Source organism: Nyctereutes procyonoides, unplaced genomic scaffold (genome assembly GCF_905146905.1).
Source record: "Nyctereutes procyonoides isolate TBG_1078 unplaced genomic scaffold, NYPRO_anot_genome, whole genome shotgun sequence".
Classification (NCBI taxonomy): domain Eukaryota; kingdom Metazoa; phylum Chordata; class Mammalia; order Carnivora; family Canidae; genus Nyctereutes; species Nyctereutes procyonoides.
Window position 1 is genome coordinate 12829549 of NW_026575030.1, and position 23786 is coordinate 12853334.

Here is a 23786-nt window from a genome sequence, read left to right on the forward strand (position 1 = left end):
ATAAAGTGGGTTAGGGAGGTAAGATTTAATACCTAAATAATCAACCAGCACAGGTGTGATGAATGTGGTATGCACAAAGGAGGATTTTGTAAGGTTATTTTTGTTTCAGAGTGATACTGAAATTCTTAAAGTTACAAATTCAAAATTTTGTTTTTTAAAGTTTTCTTTTTTACTTTTTAAAAATTCAGCTTATAAAATTATATTCTACTTAGAAGTCTAGCAAGTATTAGCACGCAGGTCTAAAAACTCTTTGAAAAATCCCATTTATGGATTTAGTTACTTAAATACCTTCCAATATATTAACTACATTTATAATATGATTTATTGCCTTTCTAAGTTGTGCAATTTACTGCATTAAAAGATAGAATGCCACGGATATTTCTAAAAGTTAACTATCTAGAAAATGAACATTTAATTTTGGTGAATTTAATTTATATTAGATGTTCTACTAAGGAAGATTTTTAAGGTCTAAATCAGTTATTCTATACTTTTTAAATTGGAGTTTACAAGGCTTATATTAAATAAGCCAAATTCCCTTAAAAAATACAAATACTAAAGAACTATTAATTTTTTTCAGTTTTATTAAAATCTTCCTACAAGAGAAAAGACCCATCTCAGGTCAATTCAAAGACTCATTCTTGGAAGGAGCCATTTTGAGGACAAGTTTTTAGGGGCCTTTTAAAGATATCCCTTCTTAGACTGAATTTTTAAAAAATGAAGTAATTGGGATCCCTGGGTGGCGCAGCGGTTTGGCGCCTGCCTTTGGCCCAGGGCGCGATCCTGGAGACCCGGGATCGAATCCCACGTCGGGCTCCCGGTGCATGGAGCCTGCTTCTCCCTCTGCCTGTGTCTCTGCCTCTCTCTCTCTCGCTCTCTGTGTGACTATCATAAATAAATAAAAATTAAAAAAAAATTAAAAAAAAAAAAGAAGTAATTATAATTAGACTCCTTGACTTGTTGCAAGACTGTTTAAGTTAGGTTCATTTTAAGGTTGACCATCGACCGACATTGGTCTTAATCCTATTAAACTCCATTATAAATATGCTTAGGCATTTTATCAAAGTCAAGAACACTAGTTCCTTCCCAGGAAGACACAGATCACATCATACAGACATTTCTGGCTGAGATCAGCGTTGGGACCATTTTTTCTCTTTCAGTACCTTACTCCTTCTTAACTCCCAAATATTAATACTAAGGTTTTGATTATCATAAACTTTTGCTACTGAATTCAGAAATTTGTAAATTAAAAATGTCATGTCTAAAGAAGATACTTATTATGCTGAGTGATGGAGATATGAGCATAATCCTTGTTGTTGTCAGCGGAGCATCCTGAGTGCTGTGTATGTATGGGTGCTCAGTCAAGCCCATAGCCCTGCATTCAAGGCTAAATTTGGATCCTAAATTTACTTTCCATTTTGCTTAATAGACCTTGCTGGGCTTTTGCATTTTTCTCTATTTGTAAGATTATACAATTAAGAAGTTTATTTTAATATTATGCCATAGCTTTGTCTTACTTGTGATAACTTAAATGTCCTTTCTACAGAAAACATACAGAGACTAGAAGCAATCACATTAACCCATGAAATGTAGAGGAAGTCTCTGTCATCTGAAAAAAAAAAAAATCAAAGTAAGAGCAGAACAGGGACAGGGGCTAGCTTAGTAGTAGCTGTATTTTAAGAATTTCTTATTATTTTAAGAATTCAACACTGGTTATGAAAAGGATTGAAAATAGAATCAAAACCTCTTTTCCCTATTCTTCATCACCGAATTTATAGAATTTGTAGAATTGATTACATATCGTTAAGCTAATTATATGATAAATATATCCTTTATTCTCTAGTTCAGGTTTGTTTATTGCCAATTAACCCTTTTGTCACTATCATCAAGACCTCTCTACCTACCAAAAGTATCTTTAAAAACTCCAACCTCACAGGTCCTAGTTTGCTAATGAGTTTCTCGAATCAGTGGGCAACTATGTGAGGCTCCCCTCCCTCCCATTCTTTGCCGAAATGGTGCTTTAATGCATGCTGGGAGTTTATTTTTAAGGAGGTGGATCATCTGGCATTTGGTAGATAGAGGATGCATAGTCATTGAGAATACAGGCTTCAGTGACAAGTAGCATAGCTCATGTGTCTGGATCTGTCACTTCACACTTGGGCAAGTTATTTATCCTCATCTTGTCTTACTTTCTTCATTTATTAAACGGGGGAAATAATACCATTAAAGCAACAACTCAGATATGGTTGTGAGCACATGTTAAAGTTTCATTTCAAGATTATTTCTAAGAGGAAAGTTTCCGAGTAGGCAAACCTAGCTTGACTCTTGGTGGATATATTTTATAGATTAGCCATGAAAACAATGTTTGGTTAAATGTCATTAGGATAGTTAAAAGGCTGGTTAAAGGTAATTGCATTTTATGATATATGGCAAAAAGGTGACAATAACCAATGTGAATAAGTGTCTTGATCTTGCAGAAGGCTGTCTTTGTTAGACAGTGTGCACCTAGAGAAAGCACATCCATCCAGATTCAGTCTGATATGAAATATCATTAAAGGGCACCCGGGTGGTTTGGATGGTTGGGCATCTGCCTTCAGCTCAGGTCATGATCCTGGGGTCCTGGGATTGAGTCCCATATCAGGTTCCCAGCTTAGCAGGGACTCTTTTTCTCTGCCCCTCTCCCCTGCTTGTGCGCTCTCTCTCTCTCTCTCTCTCTCTCTCTCTCTCTCTCTCTCTCGCTAGCTCTCTTTTTCAAATTAAAAAAGTAAATAAATAAAAATCTTAAAAAAATAAAATAAAAAAGAACTATCATTAGAATTTTAGGAGATAGGAATTCAGAGTACTTATCTCCTAACAATTTGAAGTGAGGGCCTTATCCCTAAGATTGTGACAGCGCTCACCTTTAATGGGCCTTTCTTACTTCTGTACCTCTGTTCTCTTTCTGGGTCATGCCTTCAGTGCGCAATTTATGGCAGGTAGGGAGAAAAAGAAACAAAACACCAGTTTAATAAACTGATTAAAGAATATGGAAATTATACTCATAAAACCGTCCTTGTTAAATAAGCAAATTGGGGTTATGCATCTTTTATTTTGAGTGTCAGCTTTACAGATGAGGTTTTCTAATCATAGTCTGTGTTGAACCAAAATGAACCAAGCTAGAAGCATCCATTCATTTTTTTCTTCTCGTTCTAGACATATTAGATTTTCTTTTAGCAAAGTACTCTTTCTTTCAGAAGTATATTATATTTTTTAAAGTGACCATAAGCAATGTATTTCTCTCCTACACTTTCTTGGTAAATTGAGTTTATTAACCCTGCAAAACAAAGTCTATGTGAGGCTTATAAAAGATGTGTTCAAAATGTCCAGATATTTCTTATTGTTTTCCCCAAGGCCCCTCCTACTACATGCCCAAATGAATTTGTCAATCTTGAGTTTTAAAATATTTGAAAGTGTTGAATAGAGGGGAAAACGTGTGCTTTCACTTCTTTTTGTATTTACAGGATGCTGTTTTATAAAAAGTTAAGATTCCTGCCTTGAACTAGCCTGAATGGAATGTTTTTTTTTCTAGATCTTGGGTTATCTCACAACATGTGATACAGATGAAAACAGGCAGTCCTCAGAAAGTTCAGGGGTGCAACCAAATCTTGGAACAATAGGAACCAGCCACACAAGTACTGTCAGCACTCTCCACCTGTCTTTTCTGCTGCATTCTGTACTCCAGTATTCATATTCTCTCTCTCTCTCTCCCTTTCTCTCTCTCTCTCTTTCTGTACACACAAACTTTCTTCTTGTGGCTGAAAACATGGCCCCTGAGAACTTCTGAATTTTCTATTTTATAGCTTCAGCCATTAAAAAGAGGTGGCCTGAACCTTCTTGGTACTGAAATCAAGAGAACCATAGAATTAAATGCCTACAGACCTGGCTTTGCTCAAATTTCCATCTTTATTTTCTTTTAAAATTTATTTATTAATTTACTTGAGAGAGGGAGTGAGGCGGGGAGTGTTGGGGAGAGGAAGAGAGAGTCTACAGCAGACTTCCCTCTGAGTGCAGATCCTGACACGGGGTTTGATCTCACAACCCTGAAATCATGACCTGATCTAAAACCAAGAGCCAGATGCTTAACTAACTGAACCACTCAGGTGTTCCTCAGGCTTTCATCTTTAAAGCAATTAGTTTTATGTTGGAAGAGGAAGGGGAGCAAATAATAGTATAATTTACCAACTATGTGTGTGTGAGTGTGTGCATGAGTGTATGTGTGGGGGTGTATTTGGCATTGGAGGAAGGGGAGTAGAATGGAGTTGGATGGGGGGATGGGGGTAAAGACAGGCCTTGAAAGTTCCAGAGGGGAAAACTATGGAGAAAATGCACTGCAGGATCAGCATAATTCAGAAGCAGGAAGATGCCGGGATGTAAGGGTAGAAAGATGTAGGGCGAATGGGTTTTCATGAGCTTGCCCCTCAGGCTCTCAGTCAGGGCACACCTTGAGGCAGAGGTCCTCACTTGGACAGGACACTGTCCTGTCCATCAGAGGACACTGATGCTTCAAGTTTCTATAACTCCTCACAGCACAAGGTTAGTCGGGGCAGGGAGGTCTATCTCAGTGATGAACCTGTTTCTTTCCCTTTCTGCCAAGATCAGGAGCTGGGAATGGGAATCAAGAGGAAGGATAAAATCTGGAGTAAGGAAGAGGACCCCTTGTTTTTGTTTATGTGTTGATCAATTGGTTTCTGTGAACATGTTCTGTAGAAAATTTACTAGTTCCTTTCTTTCCCCTTCTATTCCTTAAGCCATAGTTGGATACCATGGAGTTACCAATATGCTTTTCCCAAACATAAGCCCTGTCAGCACAATTGCATGTTTGCTGTGCTGAGTGGAAAATTTCTAATAATATGTCTGAACATATGCAGGAATATTAGTTTCTGGGCTTTGAAACAATCATTGCTGGAGGGTTTCCTACCTATATAGGGCATTCACGATAAATCATCTTACTTTTGCTTGGCTCACATTCTCAGAGGCTACACAATGAACCCTTTTATTGTATTAGACTACTTCTATAGCTTCATTGCTCACACCTTCTCCCCTTTTAAATCTGTGGGGTTTTTTTCCCTTTAAATATTTTTTTTTCAAGAATTCCAGGATTTATCTCTGCTTTTGGTCTTAATTTTATCCATTACAAGTATTGAGCACTCACCAGTTTATTTCTTGGTAACAATAGAGCCTGCTGTGTAGATTTTTAAAAATATTTTATTTATTTATCCATGAGAGACATGGAAAGAGAGGCAGAAACATAGGCAGAGGGAGAATTAGGCTCCCTGCAAGGAGCCTGATGCGGGACTCGATCCCCCCCCGGATCACAACTGAGCCAAAGGCAGACGCTCAACCACAGAGCCACCAGGTGCTCCTGGGATTTTAATCACATATGTAGGGAGTGAAGAGAATTGTCCAAAGCCAATGGCTGAGCTGGGATTTGAATTCAGATATAAGTGACTCTGATGCCCATGAACTTTGACCAGAAGATAGGAACATTGCCTCTAATCCCATTACCTCAAGTAACGCGTGACATCTGTCCTTCCCATCAGTGTTTGGTTTGCTTTGTCGTGGCCATGCCTCATATCTTGAATTTTCATTTAATCCAGTCTCAGTCTGTTATAATCCTTTTTGCTAACCGTTTGTGGTAGCTGTATGATAACCCATTAATTTTATGTATTACGACGTCCTCAAGAAATTTTCCAGTGTTGGACATTTATATTGATTCATCATGACTTCCTTGTAAATGATGATAATTAGCACACATAGTTTTTATATTTTGAAATGTATGCTTAAGATGGAGCCATTTGAGTGTGATTGTGAGGTCAAATTCTATGAATGCTTGAGAGCATTCTTAACACGTGTAGTGAAAATATTTTTCAGAATAGTCATACTGTTTTCATTGTAAGTAGTAGAGGCCTCATTTTAAGGGTGGGCTGGCATTTTGTGAAATGACAGAATTTCCCTGCAGGTTAAATGATTAGGTACCATGTTTCCAGATTTTGTGTGTAGTTTAAAATAGATTCCTGGCCATCACCCAAAAGAGAGTCGTGAGGACAGTGACCTCCATTATCTGCTCCTTTCCCCATCTCTTTAAAAGTGCAGAACCTTTCAAAAATGTAAAAATCATGATCTTTGTACAGTTTATTCTATAGTAAATGAAAAAATCTTATGAATTATGACCACTTCGAATTAACTTTAAGTCAATGGCAATTTGCCCCAATGTTGAAATGCCCAATGTCATCACCTAAATCAGTTCTGAGCCTTCATGACACATAGTGTTGGATGTACCTTCTGTGGTGAAGCCCGGAATTATTTTGCTGTTGCTCAAGTCTGACTTATATACATACAGACATACAGCAGACCAATTTCTACTATCAATTCATGCAGTTGGATATTAATTTTTTTTTTATTTTTTTCCCGTCATTTCAACTGAGTTGGTTTATTTTGTTTGCTTTTGGTTTAATCTTCTGTTAGGTGTTTGCCGAACTACTGTGAACACGGAGGATTCTGCTCACAGTCCTGGACTACCTTCTACTGTAACTGCAGTAACACGGGCTATACTGGTGCCACCTGCCACAACTGTGAGTAGTCACGATTTACCCACAGACTGGGCAAACATCCAGGAATATCAGTGTTAACTTCAGGATGCATTCAACTCTGGGTGGACATTTTTTGTTCATTCATTCACCATGTGTTTCTCAAAAGGCAGCTATATATGCCCACACTGTGGTGGCCCTTTGGGATAGATAAACGGATACAATCTATAGCCTCATGGAGTTTATGGCCTGTCAGGAACACAGATAAGAAATAGAATAAGTATTGGAGGCAGAAGTGAAACAACGTCCTTAGGTCGACAAAAGAGAGCTATTGAGTCAAATACATGGTCTAGATGGGCTCAGTTGTGCTGCTGTAATAAATAACATCTCAGGGGCCTTAAATAACCAGTGGTTGTGTCATGCCTGTGTTACATGCTCATCTCACATTGGCAGAGACTCCCCTTCCATTGTGTCCTCATTCTGTGATGCTGACAGAGGCTCCATCATCCAGGTTGCCATGGCAGAGACAAGCACAAGGAAGCGTGTATTCACTGTTGAAAGTTTCTGCCTGGAAGTGGCAAACATTATCTCCATTCACATTCTGTTATCCAAATAGTGTCACAAGGACATGCCTGAATTCAAGAGGAGAGGAAGAACACTCTTGCCATGGGATCAAAGAGAATGGAACCAGCATATAGTGATTAAGTGCAGATGACTACATGCCAATGTTAAGGAGGCTTTATGTAGAAGCCCTGGGTTGGTCTTTGTAGGAATGTGGCAGAAAAAGAAAAGCAAAAGAAAATTGAATTTCTAAGTGGTTTCATATGGATGGAGGGTACTGAAAATGAGAAGCAGGAAGAGAGGAAGCCAGGAATGAGGCAGGCTGGAGCACACAAGGAGTAAGAGGTGATGAGTAAAAAATAAATGAATATTATGAGCCCTGATTATTATAGTTTTATAGTCTCTATGGGGTCACCAAACAAAAACACATGACAAAATAGAGGTTTTCCATTTAGGGAATTGTGTGTCAAACTGCGTGAAATGAACTCTAAGTATGATTTAGAAAGACATAATCTGACGGTGCTGGCTCTAGTTGTAAGAGATTTCATTGAAAATGTGAGCTAAGAAATTGACTTAAAAGGTAGACAGGTAGGAGAAGGACCTGCTAGAAAAAATGTAAGAACCAAACCAATGAGTTGTTGAGGACTACAGTGAGGTCCACCTGGGGCTGACCTCACCAGTGTTTCTTAAATTCCTTTTATTGCTTGGGATGACATGTAGGTATTTGGAAAATGAATGGGAGATGCCAGCAGGGCTAAGATCAGACTGTGATCCAGGGTGGACATTGTCTACACTCTCATCTCTGAAGAGCTCTCAGTCCTTCTACGGGCCTTTCTGTGCCTTGCAAGGTAGTATTCGCCAGTGATACCAACAGAGGTGTCTAATCCAGAGAAGACATAGCCCAAAGGTCATTACTGTTGTTGGTTGCCTGTGGAAAAGAGAAACACCACCTGGCTATCTAATCTAATCCAATCTAATCTAATCTAATCTAATCTAATCATCTAACTATATCATTCAAATTTTTCTATTCAGAAATTTGGAACAGTGAAGCGAATGCCAGACTAAAAGAGATTAGATTTAGATTTTACCTTGCTATTATACTTGAATAAATTTATGATTGTATCACTCCAGAGATCAATTCCATTACAGAACCTATAAGGAAATCTAATGAAATCTTGTGGGCCCTTTTAAGGCTAAAATTACATGTTTTGTTTAAGATTCCCAGTAAATACCAATCTATATGTTGAGCCTTGTTCCAGAAATATCATCCTTAAATAGACCTGAACAATGTATACCTGCACAGAAACATTGCATGATACATACAGTACTGTCCAGATTGTCATGTCAGTGTTCTTATAAGAAGCAAACAGAATAGCCACTAATGTAATAGTGAGGACCTTGAAGGAGATTATGGCCAAATCACATGACAACATGCCTATGATTTTTCAAACTGAATCTGTTCAATTTCACCTAAAGTAATTTAACACTCTTTTGAGGAGTTCATCTCTATGGATACTCTTCTCCTTTAATTTTCTCCATCCATCAGGATAAAAATAGAATATTTCCAGCTTTTAAAAAAAAGTGTGAAGTTGGAAATCAATGGAGGTGAGGTGCTGATTTTTAAAGGAACGCTGTCAAAGCTGATGAGCAGGAGACCCAACACGTGAGGTCTTAAAAAAATACCATTCTGTTTTATAACACCTTCTGATTCCCCTTGCTGTGAAATTTCTCAGTGCCTATACTGTAGGTCACAACATTATTAAACTCTTTTTTTCCCTTCTGCGCACCTAGCCAGGAGAAATCAGAGGTACTTGGGGGACTCTGAGGTCCGCCAAACACACCTGGTATACTTAGGTAATACAGGAATTTGTCTCCCTCTAACTCATTTCTCCCCGTCCCCAGTTAGATGAGGACCATTTTTTTTTTATTCAGATTTGTAAATTGAGTGAATCCAAGGCATGCCTTCCTGCCTGCAAAATGTATATGCCCTTGATGTGGGGCATCAGAGATGAGAGCTGCCAAAATACAGAATACAACACATAGGATACCCTTGGGTAGAACAAAACATACAAGTTCACAGCCTTAAAAAAAAAAAAAAAAAAAAAAAGTTCACAGCCTTACTCTTGTGAAGTGGCAGTGTCCTTGATGTGTTGCAGCATACTTCCTTGAAGCAATCATCCACAATCAGAACAGTAAATAACATCTTCAGATTAATAAGGCATTTATCATACTATTTAAGACTGATAATTTCTTGATAGTCTTAGTCTTTTGTCTCTTCAAGCTCTTCAGGTTTTATTTATTTATTTATATTTTTTTCATAATGGGTGCTTCCAAGTGAATGTGAATCAACAGTGTTCAGGATACATAGGATTAACTTTTTTCTGTCCAGCATTTGTGGGTAAGAGATGAGTCTGGGTGAGGGGGAGAGTGTGTTGGACTCTAAGAAATAGCAAAATAGGAATTCCCAAAGTCTCAAGGCATAGTGGGTTGCTGTTAAAAGTAGATATGTCATCATTCCATTTCAATTTTCTTTCCTCCCTGCCTGATGACCCATGAAGAACTTGGGTGGACAAGTTACATTACTTTTCAAACACACTTCACTCAAAACCACCTGTTCAAGAAGGAGGTGGTAAGCATGTGGACAATTCCTACCCAGTCTGGCAGCCTTCTCACATAAAGAGAAAATGTGAGACTCTCACTTATCCCGTAAACTGTCACTGAACACCATTATGTCATGTCTGTAAGTTTTTTTTGGTTAGGAATTTTCTTCTCTATGTTGTATCCTATTCTCCAGAGTAATAGCTGAAGGTATATCAATGTTTGCTGTCTACATAAGTCCTTTCAACCCAACCAATGATCAGAGCCTTCAGATGATCAGAGATGGTTCTTGGTTTTATACAATGAGCAACGTTAGAAGGTTGTGCAGCAAAAGTCAGAATTCTAAGTATTTACTCTATATCTTGGTCATGATATACCATAAGTCCAAGTTAATATTAAAAAAGGTTTTGATAATAGAATCTTAATGCATAGTCTATAATGTAAGGATGAAGTGAGATGGATATTATTATTTCCATTTTATAGATGAACACATTGAAGCCCAGAGAAGTTACACACCTTCCTCAAGTTCACATAACTAGTGGAGCTGGGACTTGAATGAGTGGAATCTGGCTACAGATAACTGTCTTATCTGCCAGACAGTTAAGCCCTGTATCTTTTTTTTTTTTTTTTTTGTAAGATTTATTGATTTAGGGATGCCTGGGTGGCTCAGCGGTTGGGCACCTGCCTTCGGCTCAGGTTGTAATCCTGGGGTCCGAGATCAAGTCCCACATCAGGCTCCCTGCGAGGAGCTTGCTTCTCTCTCTGCCTGTGTCTCTGCCTCTCTCTCTCAGTCTGTGTCTCTCATGAATAAATAAATATTAAGAAAAGATTTATTGATTTACTTTAAAGTGAGAACACCCGTGGGTGTGTGACTAGAGAGAGAGAGAGAGCTCACACACATGTGCACAAGCATGGGTGGGGGGACGGGTAGAGGGAGAGAATCTTCAAGTAGATTCTGTGCTCTGCCTGGAGCCCAATGTGGGGCTTGATCTCATACCCATGAGATCATGACCTGAGCCGAAACCAGGAGTCTGCCACCCAACCAAATGAGCTCCCCACACATCCGAACCCCTGTATCTTATTTCCTTTCTCAAACAAATAAGATATTTGCAAACCTCTCTATGGGAACTTAGTGATGAGACATCCATGACTTACTTCTTATTGCTTGAGGTACACTAAGCTATCATGATACTATAATTGAAAATGCAGTTCTAGAAGACCAAAAGATGAGGAAGTTTTTGTGTTCTTGAATAATCATGCAATCATCATGGAAGAAAGTAGGATGAATTAGCACTTGAAAGATAGCTATATAAAAGAAAGAAAGAAAGATAGCTACAATAAAAATAAATATAAGAAATAGAGAGGCCTATTGAAAACAGCAGGTAGCCAAGACCCAAGACATGATGGTAAGAATATCTATGCTACATTTTGGAGCACTGTATATGTATCCCTGGCTCAAGAAAGGAAAAATAAATAGCTCTATGCATTCATTCCTGAAGCCCAAGTGATATTCCCATGAAGCACTTTTCCCTAGGGGAAATCTGAGCTCACTTCTCATTATAGCCAAAGCTTTTTATGTGCTATTGCAACATCTATAAATACTACTTTAATGACTACATAATAAATAGTTTACTTAATGACTTTATTCAAACGTTTTCTTTCATTTTTTAAAGATTTTATTTATTTATTTGAGAGAAAGAATGAGCAAGAGTGAGAGAGAGAGAGAGCACAGTGAGGGGAGGGGCAGAGGCAGAGGGAGAAGCAGACTCTTCCACTGAGCCAGGAAGCCTGACGCAGGGCTGTATCCCAGGACCCTGAGATAATGACCTGAGCCAAAGGCAGACTCTTTAACCAACTGAGTCACAAAGGCGCTTCTTTCTTTCTTTCTTTCTTTCTTTCTTTCTTTCTTTCTTTCTTTCTTTCTTTTCTTTCGTCTTTCTTTCTCTTTCTTTCTTTCTCTCTCTTTTCCTTTCTTCCTTTCTTTCAGATTTTATTCATTTATTTGAGAGAGAGCATAAGCAAGGGGGGAGGCAGAGGGAGAAGCAGACTCTCTGCTGAGCAGGGAGCCCGATACAGATTCTACCCTGAACCAAATGCAGATGCTCAATCGACTGAGCCACCCAGGTGTCCTATTCAAACATTGTCATCTACTTTTTTTTTTTTCTTTTTGGTGGGGAGGCGACATGTGTTGTTTCCAAATATTTATTATTGTAACCAACACTGTAGTGGTCACCTTTGCACTTAAATAATCTTTAAATCCTTCATGTTCTATTGTTTTCTTAGAATGCCTTAGTAATGACATTACTGAGTCAAAGATGATGAATAGTGTTAAGGATCTTGGTTCATATTTTCAGCTTTCTTTTCTAAAAGTCTTGCCAATTTGTTTTCTGGTCACTGTTTTCTGGTATCTTCTTTTATCTTCTCTGCCACAAGTGTTTAGTATAATTTATAAAACTGTTAGACATGCATTTTTACCAAAACATTTGTTTATTGAGATGGAAATTATTATTGACCCTCATGATGAGTTCCAGATGAAGAAAAGGTGGGTTTGTTGTTGTTGTTGTTGTTATTTTTAGGTGACTCATACAGTAAGATTGTCTCTGCAGAATTTTATTTCATCAAACAAGTACCTTGTGAAAGCACATCTGATGTCAGTAACTATGCATTTGATGATTCCTTCCACATTGAGTGGACTCAATAATTTACTTATCATCTTCTCAATGTCTCCTATTGACTGGAATTGTCCTTGATCTTCTCACTATGTCTGATGACATTCACATGAGCCCTTCTCAGGATCTCTTCACCATTTCCCAGCCTGTGCTAATCTCTTTTTGCAGCATGGCATCTCTGACATCCTAACAATGCCTTTTAGCTCACTTTGCAGTTGGGCAAGAGGATGTCAGTTTTCCTCCTCTCCCAGGCCTGATATAGTGTTTCTCTCATTGAGCAGTCAATAGTCAGGTATTGATTAGGAGCATGTCAAGTTGTCTGGCTATCAGACTCTACACTAGTCATCACAGAGGGATAACAGTTTTGATGTTTTAGCAGTAGGTAAATGGTCCTCTAACTGTATGGTATTTCATTGTTGGAGTGACAGGTTGGAGAGGGTAGGGGATTTTGGTAATAAAAGGTTTATTTAAAAACATTGCTTACAGGGACACCTGGGTGGCTCAGCAGTTGAGCGTTTGCCTTCAGCCCAGGGTGTGATCCTGGAGACCCGAATCAAGTCCCACATCGGGCTCCCTGCATGGAGCCTGCTTCTCCTTCTGCCTGTGCCTCTGCCTTTCTCTCTCTGTGTCTCTCATGAATAAATAAATAAAATCTTAAAAACAAAACAAAACAAAACAAAAAACCATTGCTTACAGCTCTTAACTAAGAGCAGCTCATATCTTAATATTATCCTGTGGGTTGCTTATCAAGATCTAAAGAAAATTCATCTTCCTCCTTAACCCCCAATGCCTTCTGCAGATGTTCCTAGCTATAACTAGACACCTAAAGGAGAAGAAAAGAAAAATAACAGTAATGAATTGTTGAATCCACACCCTGCTTCATTTTATGACACTAACCACAGTCTTTTGTGTCATCATTATTTTTATTTATGCTAACTCTCCTACTGAGACTATAAACTTCTTTAGAGAAGGAACTGTGTCTTATTTATATTTGTAGTAAACATATCCAAGGAATTAGTAACATAAAAAGTGTACCATGTAATTGGTGAGACAGACAATGAAGTGGGAAAGGGTCATTCAACATGCCATTAGATGAAGACTCCATAAGGACGGAGTGGTGTTTGAATCTTTTCTGTGTCTCCATCCCCTTGTCTAATCCTGTACACATGGTGGAAATCAGCTGCTTGCTGTATACACCAATAGATAAATGAGCTACATGCACACAGTAATGGTTAGTTACCTGGGTAAGGGTACTGTCACTTTCCAGGGAGGTGAGAAAGTTTTCTCAGCAATTGACCTTGGAGTAGAGCCTTAGAGGATGAGAAAGAACAAGAGCAAGAAGGAAGAGTGAGCCACGTGTATAAAGGCAGAGAGGCATGGTCATGCAGCAAAGAGAGGACTATCCAATGCCTAGCATTGCTAGAATCTAAGGTGCAATGGGAAAAGATGGAAAAGGAGGAAATGCAGCTAGATAGAAGATGGGTGATCATTTCAGAAGGGGTTGCTTCTCTGTTGAGCATTTAGGAAGGAGTCAGCCACCTTTTGTTGGTTTTGCTTTCTATCCAGGGAATGACTTACTAATTTTACTTTGTTGTTGTCTGTGTTCTTTTTTATTAGGTTTTTAAAAGGGAATTATAACTGTGATGGTTTTGTAAAGTACACACTGAAGTTGGAAGATGGAGATGTGGGTGCAAGGAAGAGATACTGAATGCTCTTTGCAGTTGTGTGGACAGCAAAAGATGAGAGTCAGAGCAAGCTAGAAAGAAGGGACCTGACTTGAAAGGCATATCTAAAATTGGATCAAACAGACTTGAAGACAAATTGAATACAGCAGAAAGAAGGATGACTTTTAGCTTTTTAGCTAGGAAGCCTTCGTGAATGAAGAATATAGTGACTAAGTCCCCAGGTCTTCCTGGGCTTGACAGTCTCTTGTCAAATCCAGACCCTACAATTTACAAGCTGTATAACCTAGGGCAAGTTATATGAGTTCTGTGTGCTTTTAATTCCTTATTTGTGATATGGGACTAATAATGGCAGCCACCTAATGGAAATATCATGAGGATTAAATAAAATAATCCCTCCGGAGTATTTAACCAGGTGCCTGTTCCATGTTCTCTGCTATTCGAACAGAGAGAGGAAAATATTCAGTGGATGCTGTTATCAGTTCAGCTTGGAGAACAGTGCCAGTCTGGAGAGGTGCTCACTGTGCTGAAGTAGCTGGAAATCCCTGAATGATGAGGAAGATCAGAACCATGAGGTGTGTAGTGGCTGAAGCTTTTGAAGTAGCTGAAGTCATTTGGTGTGACAGGCCAAGGGTGGAACCTACAAAGTAAATCATTTTAAAGGACTCAAGAAGAGATACAAGTGAGACACAACTGAAGGAATGGTGGAGAAAGAGAAAGGAAGCCTAAGGAAAGTGGTACCTTGAAAGGCAGAAGAGAAATCTTCCAAGAATAGGTTATAAACAAAAGTGTCTGAGTGAGAACCCCCAGATTACTTCATCATGGTGTTTGGTGATTGTTGAATGACTTGATGGGTGTTTAGAAAGAAACCATTTATCTAGAGGCGATCTGTGACTGCAGAAGTATTGGAATGCACTGGGATTCGCTGTTCCAAGAAATTTGTGAATTGATGACTATCACAGGTGTTGTCAGGATCCAAGGGATTCAGAGCCACTACCTGCCATTGAGAGGGTTTTAGTTTTCTTCAGGAGAAAAGACCATTATCTTTGCACTCATTAATAAATGAGTGACAGAAGCAGTATGTAAGGATGTAGGGTGATTGCTTCTCTGTGAAAAAAAGAATCTGAGCAAACTGAGCTGGTGTGTGTGTGTGTGTAGTTCTCAAAGGATTAATCAGACCTGTACAGAAGGGCCAAATGTTAATAGAGAAGTCTTAGGAATGTGTTTCCAAAGTGAGAACTAAAGGAAGGATTTGCTCTAAGGATTATCACTGAGGATGTTTGGGTTTGTCTCAAAGTACAAACACATGGGGCATGGGAATGATTATTTATTTAACTTCTTTTAAGTGCCATGAATTGTACTCTGTGGCTTACCCATGTCATCTCACTTTCTGAGGTCCCTTCAATTCTTAGCTCTGATCTTGTTAGACTATGCCAATTCTTAAAAAACCTGGGTCTTTACATGTGCAGATCTCTTGACCAAATCTCTTTTTGGCCCAAGTGACCTTGTCAACTCCTGCTGGAAGCCTACCAAGAACTTTCCTGGTTGTTGTTCCATTTTGCTCCTTTAGTAGCCTTTCATACAGAATTTATTCCACCATATTAACATAGAAGTCTTGATTCTTATTTTCCTTACCAAATTGCCAATATTCTATGCATACTACTTTGTATAATATATGGCACATATGGGTGCCCAGTAGAGGATCAATGGATATAAACATATTTTATGGCCAAATGCTTAAAGCCACAGAGCTAGAGGAAGTGGGATTTGAACCCAGTTCTAGATGGCTTGAAAGTACTTCCTCTTCACATTACAACATCTCTAAGTGGAAGAAAGAGCACTCTTAAATATTTTATCGAACATGGCAGGATTTAAAAACAAAATTGATACAAAGACTTCTTATCATAAAGGATTAGAAATCAAGGTTGCATGCTCACCTTGGATCGATTTTCTTCCTTTCAAACACATCTCAGTGATTTAAGAGTTTCCCACAGTCATTTCCTACGTGTTAATTTGTTCTGTTTGTTCTTTCCTTCCTCTTTTCTCCATCCCCCCCTTCGCCTCCCCTTCCCGTCATTAATTGAGGTTAAGTAAAACCAACTTCAAATACTTACGTTGGATTGACAATGTGCAAGAAATGTAATCACAAGTTGTGGCTTTATTCCAAATCCTTAGAAGCAACAAAAGATCCGAAATATGAAAGAATATAATTAACTGGAGATAATTTAATTGTTGATGTTGCCTTCATTTGGAGAACCATTGATATTTACTTTGAAGACTGAGCAGGAACAACAACCATTTATTTTTAATGTATTTCAATCAACAGAAGACTAATTGCCATAGAAATGTAAAGCACTGGTATGTCCCATGAGTTGGAAGTAATCTGGACTGGATACATACATATTAAACTCAATATATGATGACACATTTTCCATCTGTGCTTCAGCTTTGTATCCAGACAGATACAGATCGCATTTACAACTCTCTGGTCTTGGACATATTACTTAACTTTTTTCAGCCTTGGTTGCTTGATCTCTAAAATTTTACTAACTCATTCAAACAGCTATTGTGTGCGCCACAGCTAAGGAATGAGCAACATCTAGCACCATATTTGCAATTTGGCATTTCCACATTACATGGTATCTATTATATATTTAAAATCATGTTTATGAAAGTTTTGGTATATTTTTCACATAAGAGACATTCAATAGTTTATCTGCCTAGGCTAATAAGTCATATGGCTATACGAACACCTTTTAGATTATAGGTTGCTAAACAGGTTCTGGCATAGACAGTTCATTAGCAGAACTGAGAAATCCCATGTCACTGAAAAAAAGCCCAAGCTGGGGCTCAAGGGACCAGAAGTTAGCTCTGTCTCTGCTACAAATGACCTTAGGCAAGTCACATACTTCATATAGCCCATATTCCTCAAGGGTAAGGTGTGGATTATATATGGATTATATGTAGTCACTAAGAAGGATTATTTTGATCTGCTCTGACAGCATGACTAAGGATGAGTGTGCTGGCTCTCTGTAGTGCATTGTTATCATTCTGTGCAGTTGCTATTTCTCATCTTGGCCATTTCCCATGTTCTAGCTCAGGATATTATTTATGTAGGTCATATAGCCCATCTCTTAAGTGTGGTTTAGAAAACACTAAGAACTCTTTTACAGTGTTAGCTCAAAAAAATCTTTCAAAGTAAAACAAGTTAAAATGTGAAAGTATAAGTGTCACACATATTGATACTCTTGCATCCTGCCTTTGAAGCATGTGCTTGAATTGAACTGCTGTGTTTTTTATCAGGAGAGGATCAACTCAAAGAATAATAGTAAGAGTAAGGAATAAGAGAATGAGAGAGACAGCATGATCACTTAATATAGTTTACCAATTTTACTTTAAATGGTAGAGTGAAACTGGACTATCTAAGGTGTCATGAAACAAAGGACTTTTTAGTGTGCTCAGCTTGAACCTTGCAAAAATATTTTGACTATGTAGAGATAAAATTTGGAAAATATTTCTTTATCCATTGAAATTCCATGACACAGGGGGGCCTGGGTGGCTCAATCAGTTAAACAAGCAACTGCCTTCGGCTTGGGTCATGATTTCCAGATCCTGGGATCTAGCCCCAAGTTGGGGGGGGGGGGTCCCTGATCAGCAGAGTCTGCTTCTGCCCCTCCCCCCACTTGTGTTTTCTCTCTCTCTCTCTCTCTGCTCTCTATTTCTCTCTCTCTTTCAAATTAAATAAATAAATAAAACCTTTAAAAATAAAATTCCATGGCACAATAACACGATGACCTATGGCGAGTTATTTCACCAATTTGAGCCTCACTTGCACCATATACCAAGGGAATATAATAGAATCTGTTCCTTATTGCTCCTAGGATAAATTCATGAATCAATGTGCATGAAATCCCTTTGACAAGTATGATTCTAGCCTTTTCTTATAGGTTCTTTCTTCTTATATATTTGCATCATTTTGTTTCCACCGCAACTTTGGTGAATGGTGACAAGGCAAGTATCCAGAGGAAGGACCCAAAATTCAGAGCAGTTTAGAATGCAGAGTCCAACAACATTCAATTAAAGACCCAAACAGGACTCAAACCTGGATATTCTTATTGTCTCTGACTTTATCAGTGTGTGTATCCCACAAAAAGTTCCTTGTCTACATTATGCTCTAGCCAAGGTAGGTTGTTGGTGGTGAAATTCTAGGGTTATTTCAAAATTTGTTACCTGTTTTCTAAAAGGAACTCTGAATGTATCACTTCTCAGCTTCAGATTCTTCAGTGGCTCTCCATTATCTTAATTATAAAATCCCTGCTTCTCAGCTCAGTAAGTATGTCTCTTCATCAACTGGAACCCTCATAAATCACAGTTTTCAGTCATGGCCCCATATATATCCATGTTATTATATCTCTAATTGACTTTCACTCCTAAGAGCATCAAATTCTTTTTATCTTCATTCTTCTGATCCTGAATGTTTGTTTGTTTGTTTGTTTGTTCTTAAGTAATCTCTACACATAACATGGGACTTGAACCTATAACCCCAAGATCAAGAGTCACATACCCTATCGCTAAGCCAACCATGTGTCCCTGACTCTGAATGTTTTTCCCGATTTTCCCTTCCAGGTAATTCTCTACTCTACTTCAACTCTCTGCTTGGGTATCACCTTTTGATCTTTCTTTAGCATTAGTTTAAGCTCCTTGAGTACAGGTACTTGGGCTTTTCATGTCTATGTCCTCAATACTTAGCACTAGCTCTGGAATACCGCATACACAAAATAAATGTTGAGATAATGGAGCTTTAATTTTCAAAATGTTGTCTTCACTCCACACTTCACTGTGTATTTGTATGTCTTTTCCATTGAGAGGAGAAAGACAAGAAACCATATGATATCCCATGACATCTGTTAGGCTTTCTCTTCGGCTACTATGAAGAGAAACTCCCTGTTCTTAACTTGATGAGAGACCTGAGGCTCCTGCTTTGAATTCAGAGCACACTTCTGGAAGACCCCCCCCCCCCCGTCTAGTCCTCCATTAGCTCTCAAACTGGCTTGTAAACCACCTTTCATGTGGTATAGTTGTAGTCATAATTTTAAGATACTAGCACAAAGACATTTGTCTATATGTAGAAAACATAAAAAGGAAATAAAGCTGCCCATTGTCAGAGCGGGACATGTAACTGAGTTTATTAGTCTGTCAACGGAGGAGTTGTCAAAATCAGTTTTTGGCAACACAGATATCTCACTTGCAGCTAACGTGATGATGAAGACCTTGGCAATCATTCCCTTGCTCTTGTCTCCCTGATTCTGCTGTTGTGATGGCTGAAAGAGAAAATGAGCGAATCTGTCTGCTAACATTTGATTTCACTGCTGTGTATTGTCTAAATGGGCAGTCAGTGGAATAACTGTGATATAACCTGCAGCCTGCAGTCTGAGGATGCCTAGAGCTCACAGGCCATCAGATTAGGGACCTATGCTCCCTATTACCTAAGAGGACTCTCAGTCCAATGATGTTCCTAGGGGATTAGAAAAAGATGTAGAGGGCAGCCCCGGTGGCCCAGCGGTTTAGCGCCACCTTCAGCCCAGGGTGTGATCCTGGAGTCCCAGGATCGAGTCCCACATCAAGGCTTCCTGCATGGAGCCTGCTTCTCCCTCTGCTTGTGTCTCTGCCTCTCTCTCTCTCTCTCTCTCTCTCTCTCTCTCTCTCTCTCATAAATAAATAAATAAATAAATAAATAAATAAATAAAATCTTAAAAAAAGAAAAAGATGTAGACAATACATGGGTTTTTTTTAAGGTTTTATTTATTTATTTATTTATTTATTTATTTATTTATTTATTCATGAGAGACACAGAAAGAGAGAGGCAGAGATATAGGCAGAGGAAGAAACAGGCTCCATGCGGGGAGCCCGCTGTGAGACTCAATCCTAGAACTCCAAAATCACGTCCTGAGCCGAAGGCAGATGCTCAACTGCTGAGCCACCCAGGCATCCCACAGTACATGTTTTTAAGTTTTGTTTTGTTTTATAGAGATGAAACATGAAAAGGAAATACTTTTGAAAATTAATCTGCCTAGGGTTCAGTTCCAGGCTCTGGCAGTTACTAAATGAGTAAGCTGGGAAGGAAAACTTACTCAGATTCCTTGAAACTTGGTTTCCTCATCTCTAAAATGTAGGAATAATCATGTGTATGTCTTAGATTTTTTTGTTAATTTTTTGATGATAAATAGATCACCTTGGAGCATCAGATGTAGTGCCTATATAGGAGGCTCTTCATTTACTTACTTTTTTTCATAAATCCTCTTCAGTTTTACCTTTTCTGGTGGTCTGTAGAGAGCTTTTAGATTAGTAACAGATGCTTATTTCTATGTTTGGAAGGGACCTTTCAGTACAAATATGTTATTTACATCCTTCCTCAAGTGATGCTGTAGAACCAGGGTAATCAATACCTCCTGCTATTATTGTGTCTCTCTGGTGGGCAGAAGATTTGTTTCTCTTAGAAGCTAGAATGTAGCCTCTTTTACCTTTCTCTGGTTAGTCTTTCTTGGGTGTCCAATGAGCCTGCCCTGGATAACCTTCCATGTAAGCCCTCTTTGCCGAGTGTTGAAAAGGCCCCCAAAAAACAGAACTTGACATCATTTTCCTCTGTTTGCATCACACCCCTGTTGCCTTTAATTAATTATGATGTTGGTGATCTCCACAGTCCTTATTATCACTGGATTCAGAAAGGACTTAGGTAATATTAATCAGGGAAGGAAATTGCTTTTATTTACATTAAGCAATGTACAGTATACTTATTATCATCATATTATAATAATCACAGTTGATCCCCAAATCTGTGAACATAGATGATTCCCACATTCTATTTTTACTGTTATGTTAGAATTTAATTAATATGTTTATTTTAATTTAGCTTTAATTTGTGAAAATCTCTTCTCTTTTCAGATCGCTCTTTTATGCAACATAATATTCTATCAGGCATGTGTAAATAAGTACCCACTCTGGGTCCAACAGTATGACTATGGGTGATAATTGAGCAATTGAAGATCTTATTCCTGTTCTCAAGGACTTTAAAATTAGCAAGAATGGTTTGGACCTATATTATATACTCAGAAATTAGTTCAAGATCATACATGGTCAAATAATTAATTGAATATAGGTAAAGATAAAAATATAGGCACAGAGCAGGAGAGACCAGATGAGACATGAAGGAGGTGAGGGGAATGCTCAGTAATTCTAGACCTGAGCTATACCTGATATGTAAGTGTGATCTGCACAGTCAGAGAAAGTGGGGGAGGGTCAAGAATACAGGGGGAAAATAATTTGGCTGGAGTTGGGATAAATAAGGAGACTGACTTGTATAGATTGAGGTTCTTACTAACAAGGAGTGATAATGATGATAAACACAATTGACATCAATCAATAGGGTTTAAGCAGAGAAACAAAATCAGGTGGAGATATGTATTAAGAGATTTATTCCAAAACATTGGCTTCTGCGAGTGTGAGAGCTGGCCAGGCACAACTAAAGTCCATAGGGTGGGCAGTCAGGAGGTGCAGGCTGGAATCCTAAGGCAGCAGACCACAGGTTCAACTTCTTTTTTCTTCAGAAAAGCCAAAGCTCTGTTCTTAGGCCTCTCTACTGATTGAAACAGGCCCATCCAGATATTTTAGAATGATCTCTGTTACTTAGTCATTTGATAATGGACTTTAATCATATTTCCAAAATACCCTCAAAGTTAGTGTTTGATTGAATAACTAGGGACTATAGTCTATTCAAGTTGGCATATAAAATTGACCATTACTGTCTGCCCAACTGTCACCTTGGTACTTGCATTCATTTTATTATATTTGGTTATACTTCTACCTAAGATGTCATACTTCTGCTCTATATGGTACAACTATCTTGTTATAGGTGATATCATATAGGATTGTTTAGCGCTTTAATGATAATAGTAGTCACAATGTTATCCCCATCAGCCATGGTGTGACTAAAGTGCTGCCTAGGTGATATTTTATGCAATATAAACACAGCTCTATATTTGTTTCCTACACTTGCTTTACACTTTATTTAATGAAGATAATTTCTTCTGCCTTTTGATACAATCTTGGTCAAGAGTCAGATTTTCTTCTTACGTATAGGTGATAAACATTCTTATGAATCCTTTAGATCACAAGACATAAACCTAAATGCAAGATTTAAAAAGATCCCATTTACAATAGGCATTAATACTTTGATCTTCAACCAGAGATGGGATTTTAAAAAGGCTAGTGGCAGGAGAGGACCTACCTATAAGAGGGGAAGGGTTGTGTGGGTTAAATTAACTGTTTTTACTCAGTGTAATTCCCTAAAGATTCATCCAGGTTGTTGCCCTTTTCTTTGTTCAGTAGTATTCCATTGAAGCACCACACTTTGTGTTTCTGGATAGTGCAGCTCATCCTTCTGCTTCCCATCTGACTGCTTTCTTCCATGGTGAGATCTGTCCTGTAGGTGCTGCCTGGCTTACCTGGTGCCTTTTGGTGAGAAGGACAAGTGCTAGCCCCAGTGATGAAGGACACTATTTCTCCTGGCCACTTATTGGTAGTGGGGATCCCAAGGCCAGGTTCTGCCCGATACTGCCACATTCACCTGGTGTTGTCAGAGGTAGTGTCTTTCGATTCAGTAGACTAGTGGACTGGGAGTAAGGGGAGGATGATCCTATCTGGGCTGCCTTATGTGCTACATTAAGGTCTGAAAATGCTGGCTTTGGGCCACCTTCTTGGATTAAAGGCAGGTATAGAATCACTATTGTGTTATCCCTTCAGTTCTGAGGTCTCCAACCATGTTACCTTCCTCTTTTCACATCTCAGAGTCCTCCTTGGCGACTTCTTGCTACTTCTAGGGTGATAGTTGTAGCTAGCAAGGAAGATCAGAGGGGAGTGAATCTAAGTTATCTTCTCTGAACTGGAAGTCCCTCCCCAGATTTTAAAAATGTAATTTTTAAACATTTTTTATAATAAATTTATGTTTTGTTGGTGTTCAATTTGCCAACTTACAGAATAACACCCAGTGCTCATCCCATCAAGTGCCCCCCTCAGTGCCCGTCACCCATTCACCCCCACCCCCCGCCCCCCTTCCCTTTCCACCACCCCTAGTTTGTTTCCCAGAGTTAGGAGTCTTTATGTTCTGTCTCCCTTTCTGATATTTCCCACACACCTCTTCTCCCTTCCCTTATATTCCCTTTCACTATTATTTATATTCCCCAAATGAATGAGAACATATAATGTTTGTCCTTCTCCGGCTGACTTACTTCACTCAGCATAATACCCTCCAGGTCCATCCACGCTGAAGCAAATGGTGGGTATTTGTCGTTTCTAATGGCTGAGTAATATTCCATTGTATACATAAACCACATCTTCTTTATCCATTCATCTTTCGATGGAATTTTTAAACATTTTTTTAAAAAGATTTTATTGGTTTATTTTAGAGAGAGAGAGAGATGGGAGGGACAGAGGGAGAGACAGAATCTCAAGCAGACTCCCTGCTGAGTGTGGAGCCTGATGCTGGGCTCAATCTAATGACCCTGAGACCATGACGTGAGCTGAAATCAAGAGCCAATGCTCAACTAACTGAGCCACCCAGGTGCCCCAAGAATGTAATTTTAAGTATATAAAAATGATGCTTGAATTTTTGTATTTAAATTTTGAATGGGTACTATGTTCACAAATCAATTCATATA

General features: G+C 38.7%; 1 protein-coding gene across 1 annotated transcript in view; it reads left to right on the forward strand.

Annotated features, from left to right (window-relative positions):
- The window catches only part of CNTNAP5 (contactin associated protein family member 5), a 798328-nt gene that overhangs the window by 469381 nt on the left and 305161 nt on the right, over positions 1 to 23786 (forward strand). The window contains exon 11 of the mRNA XM_055316368.1: positions 6502 to 6608. Within this exon, the coding sequence (XP_055172343.1) occupies positions 6502 to 6608 (107 nt within the window). The remainder of the gene's footprint in view (positions 1 to 6501; positions 6609 to 23786) is intronic.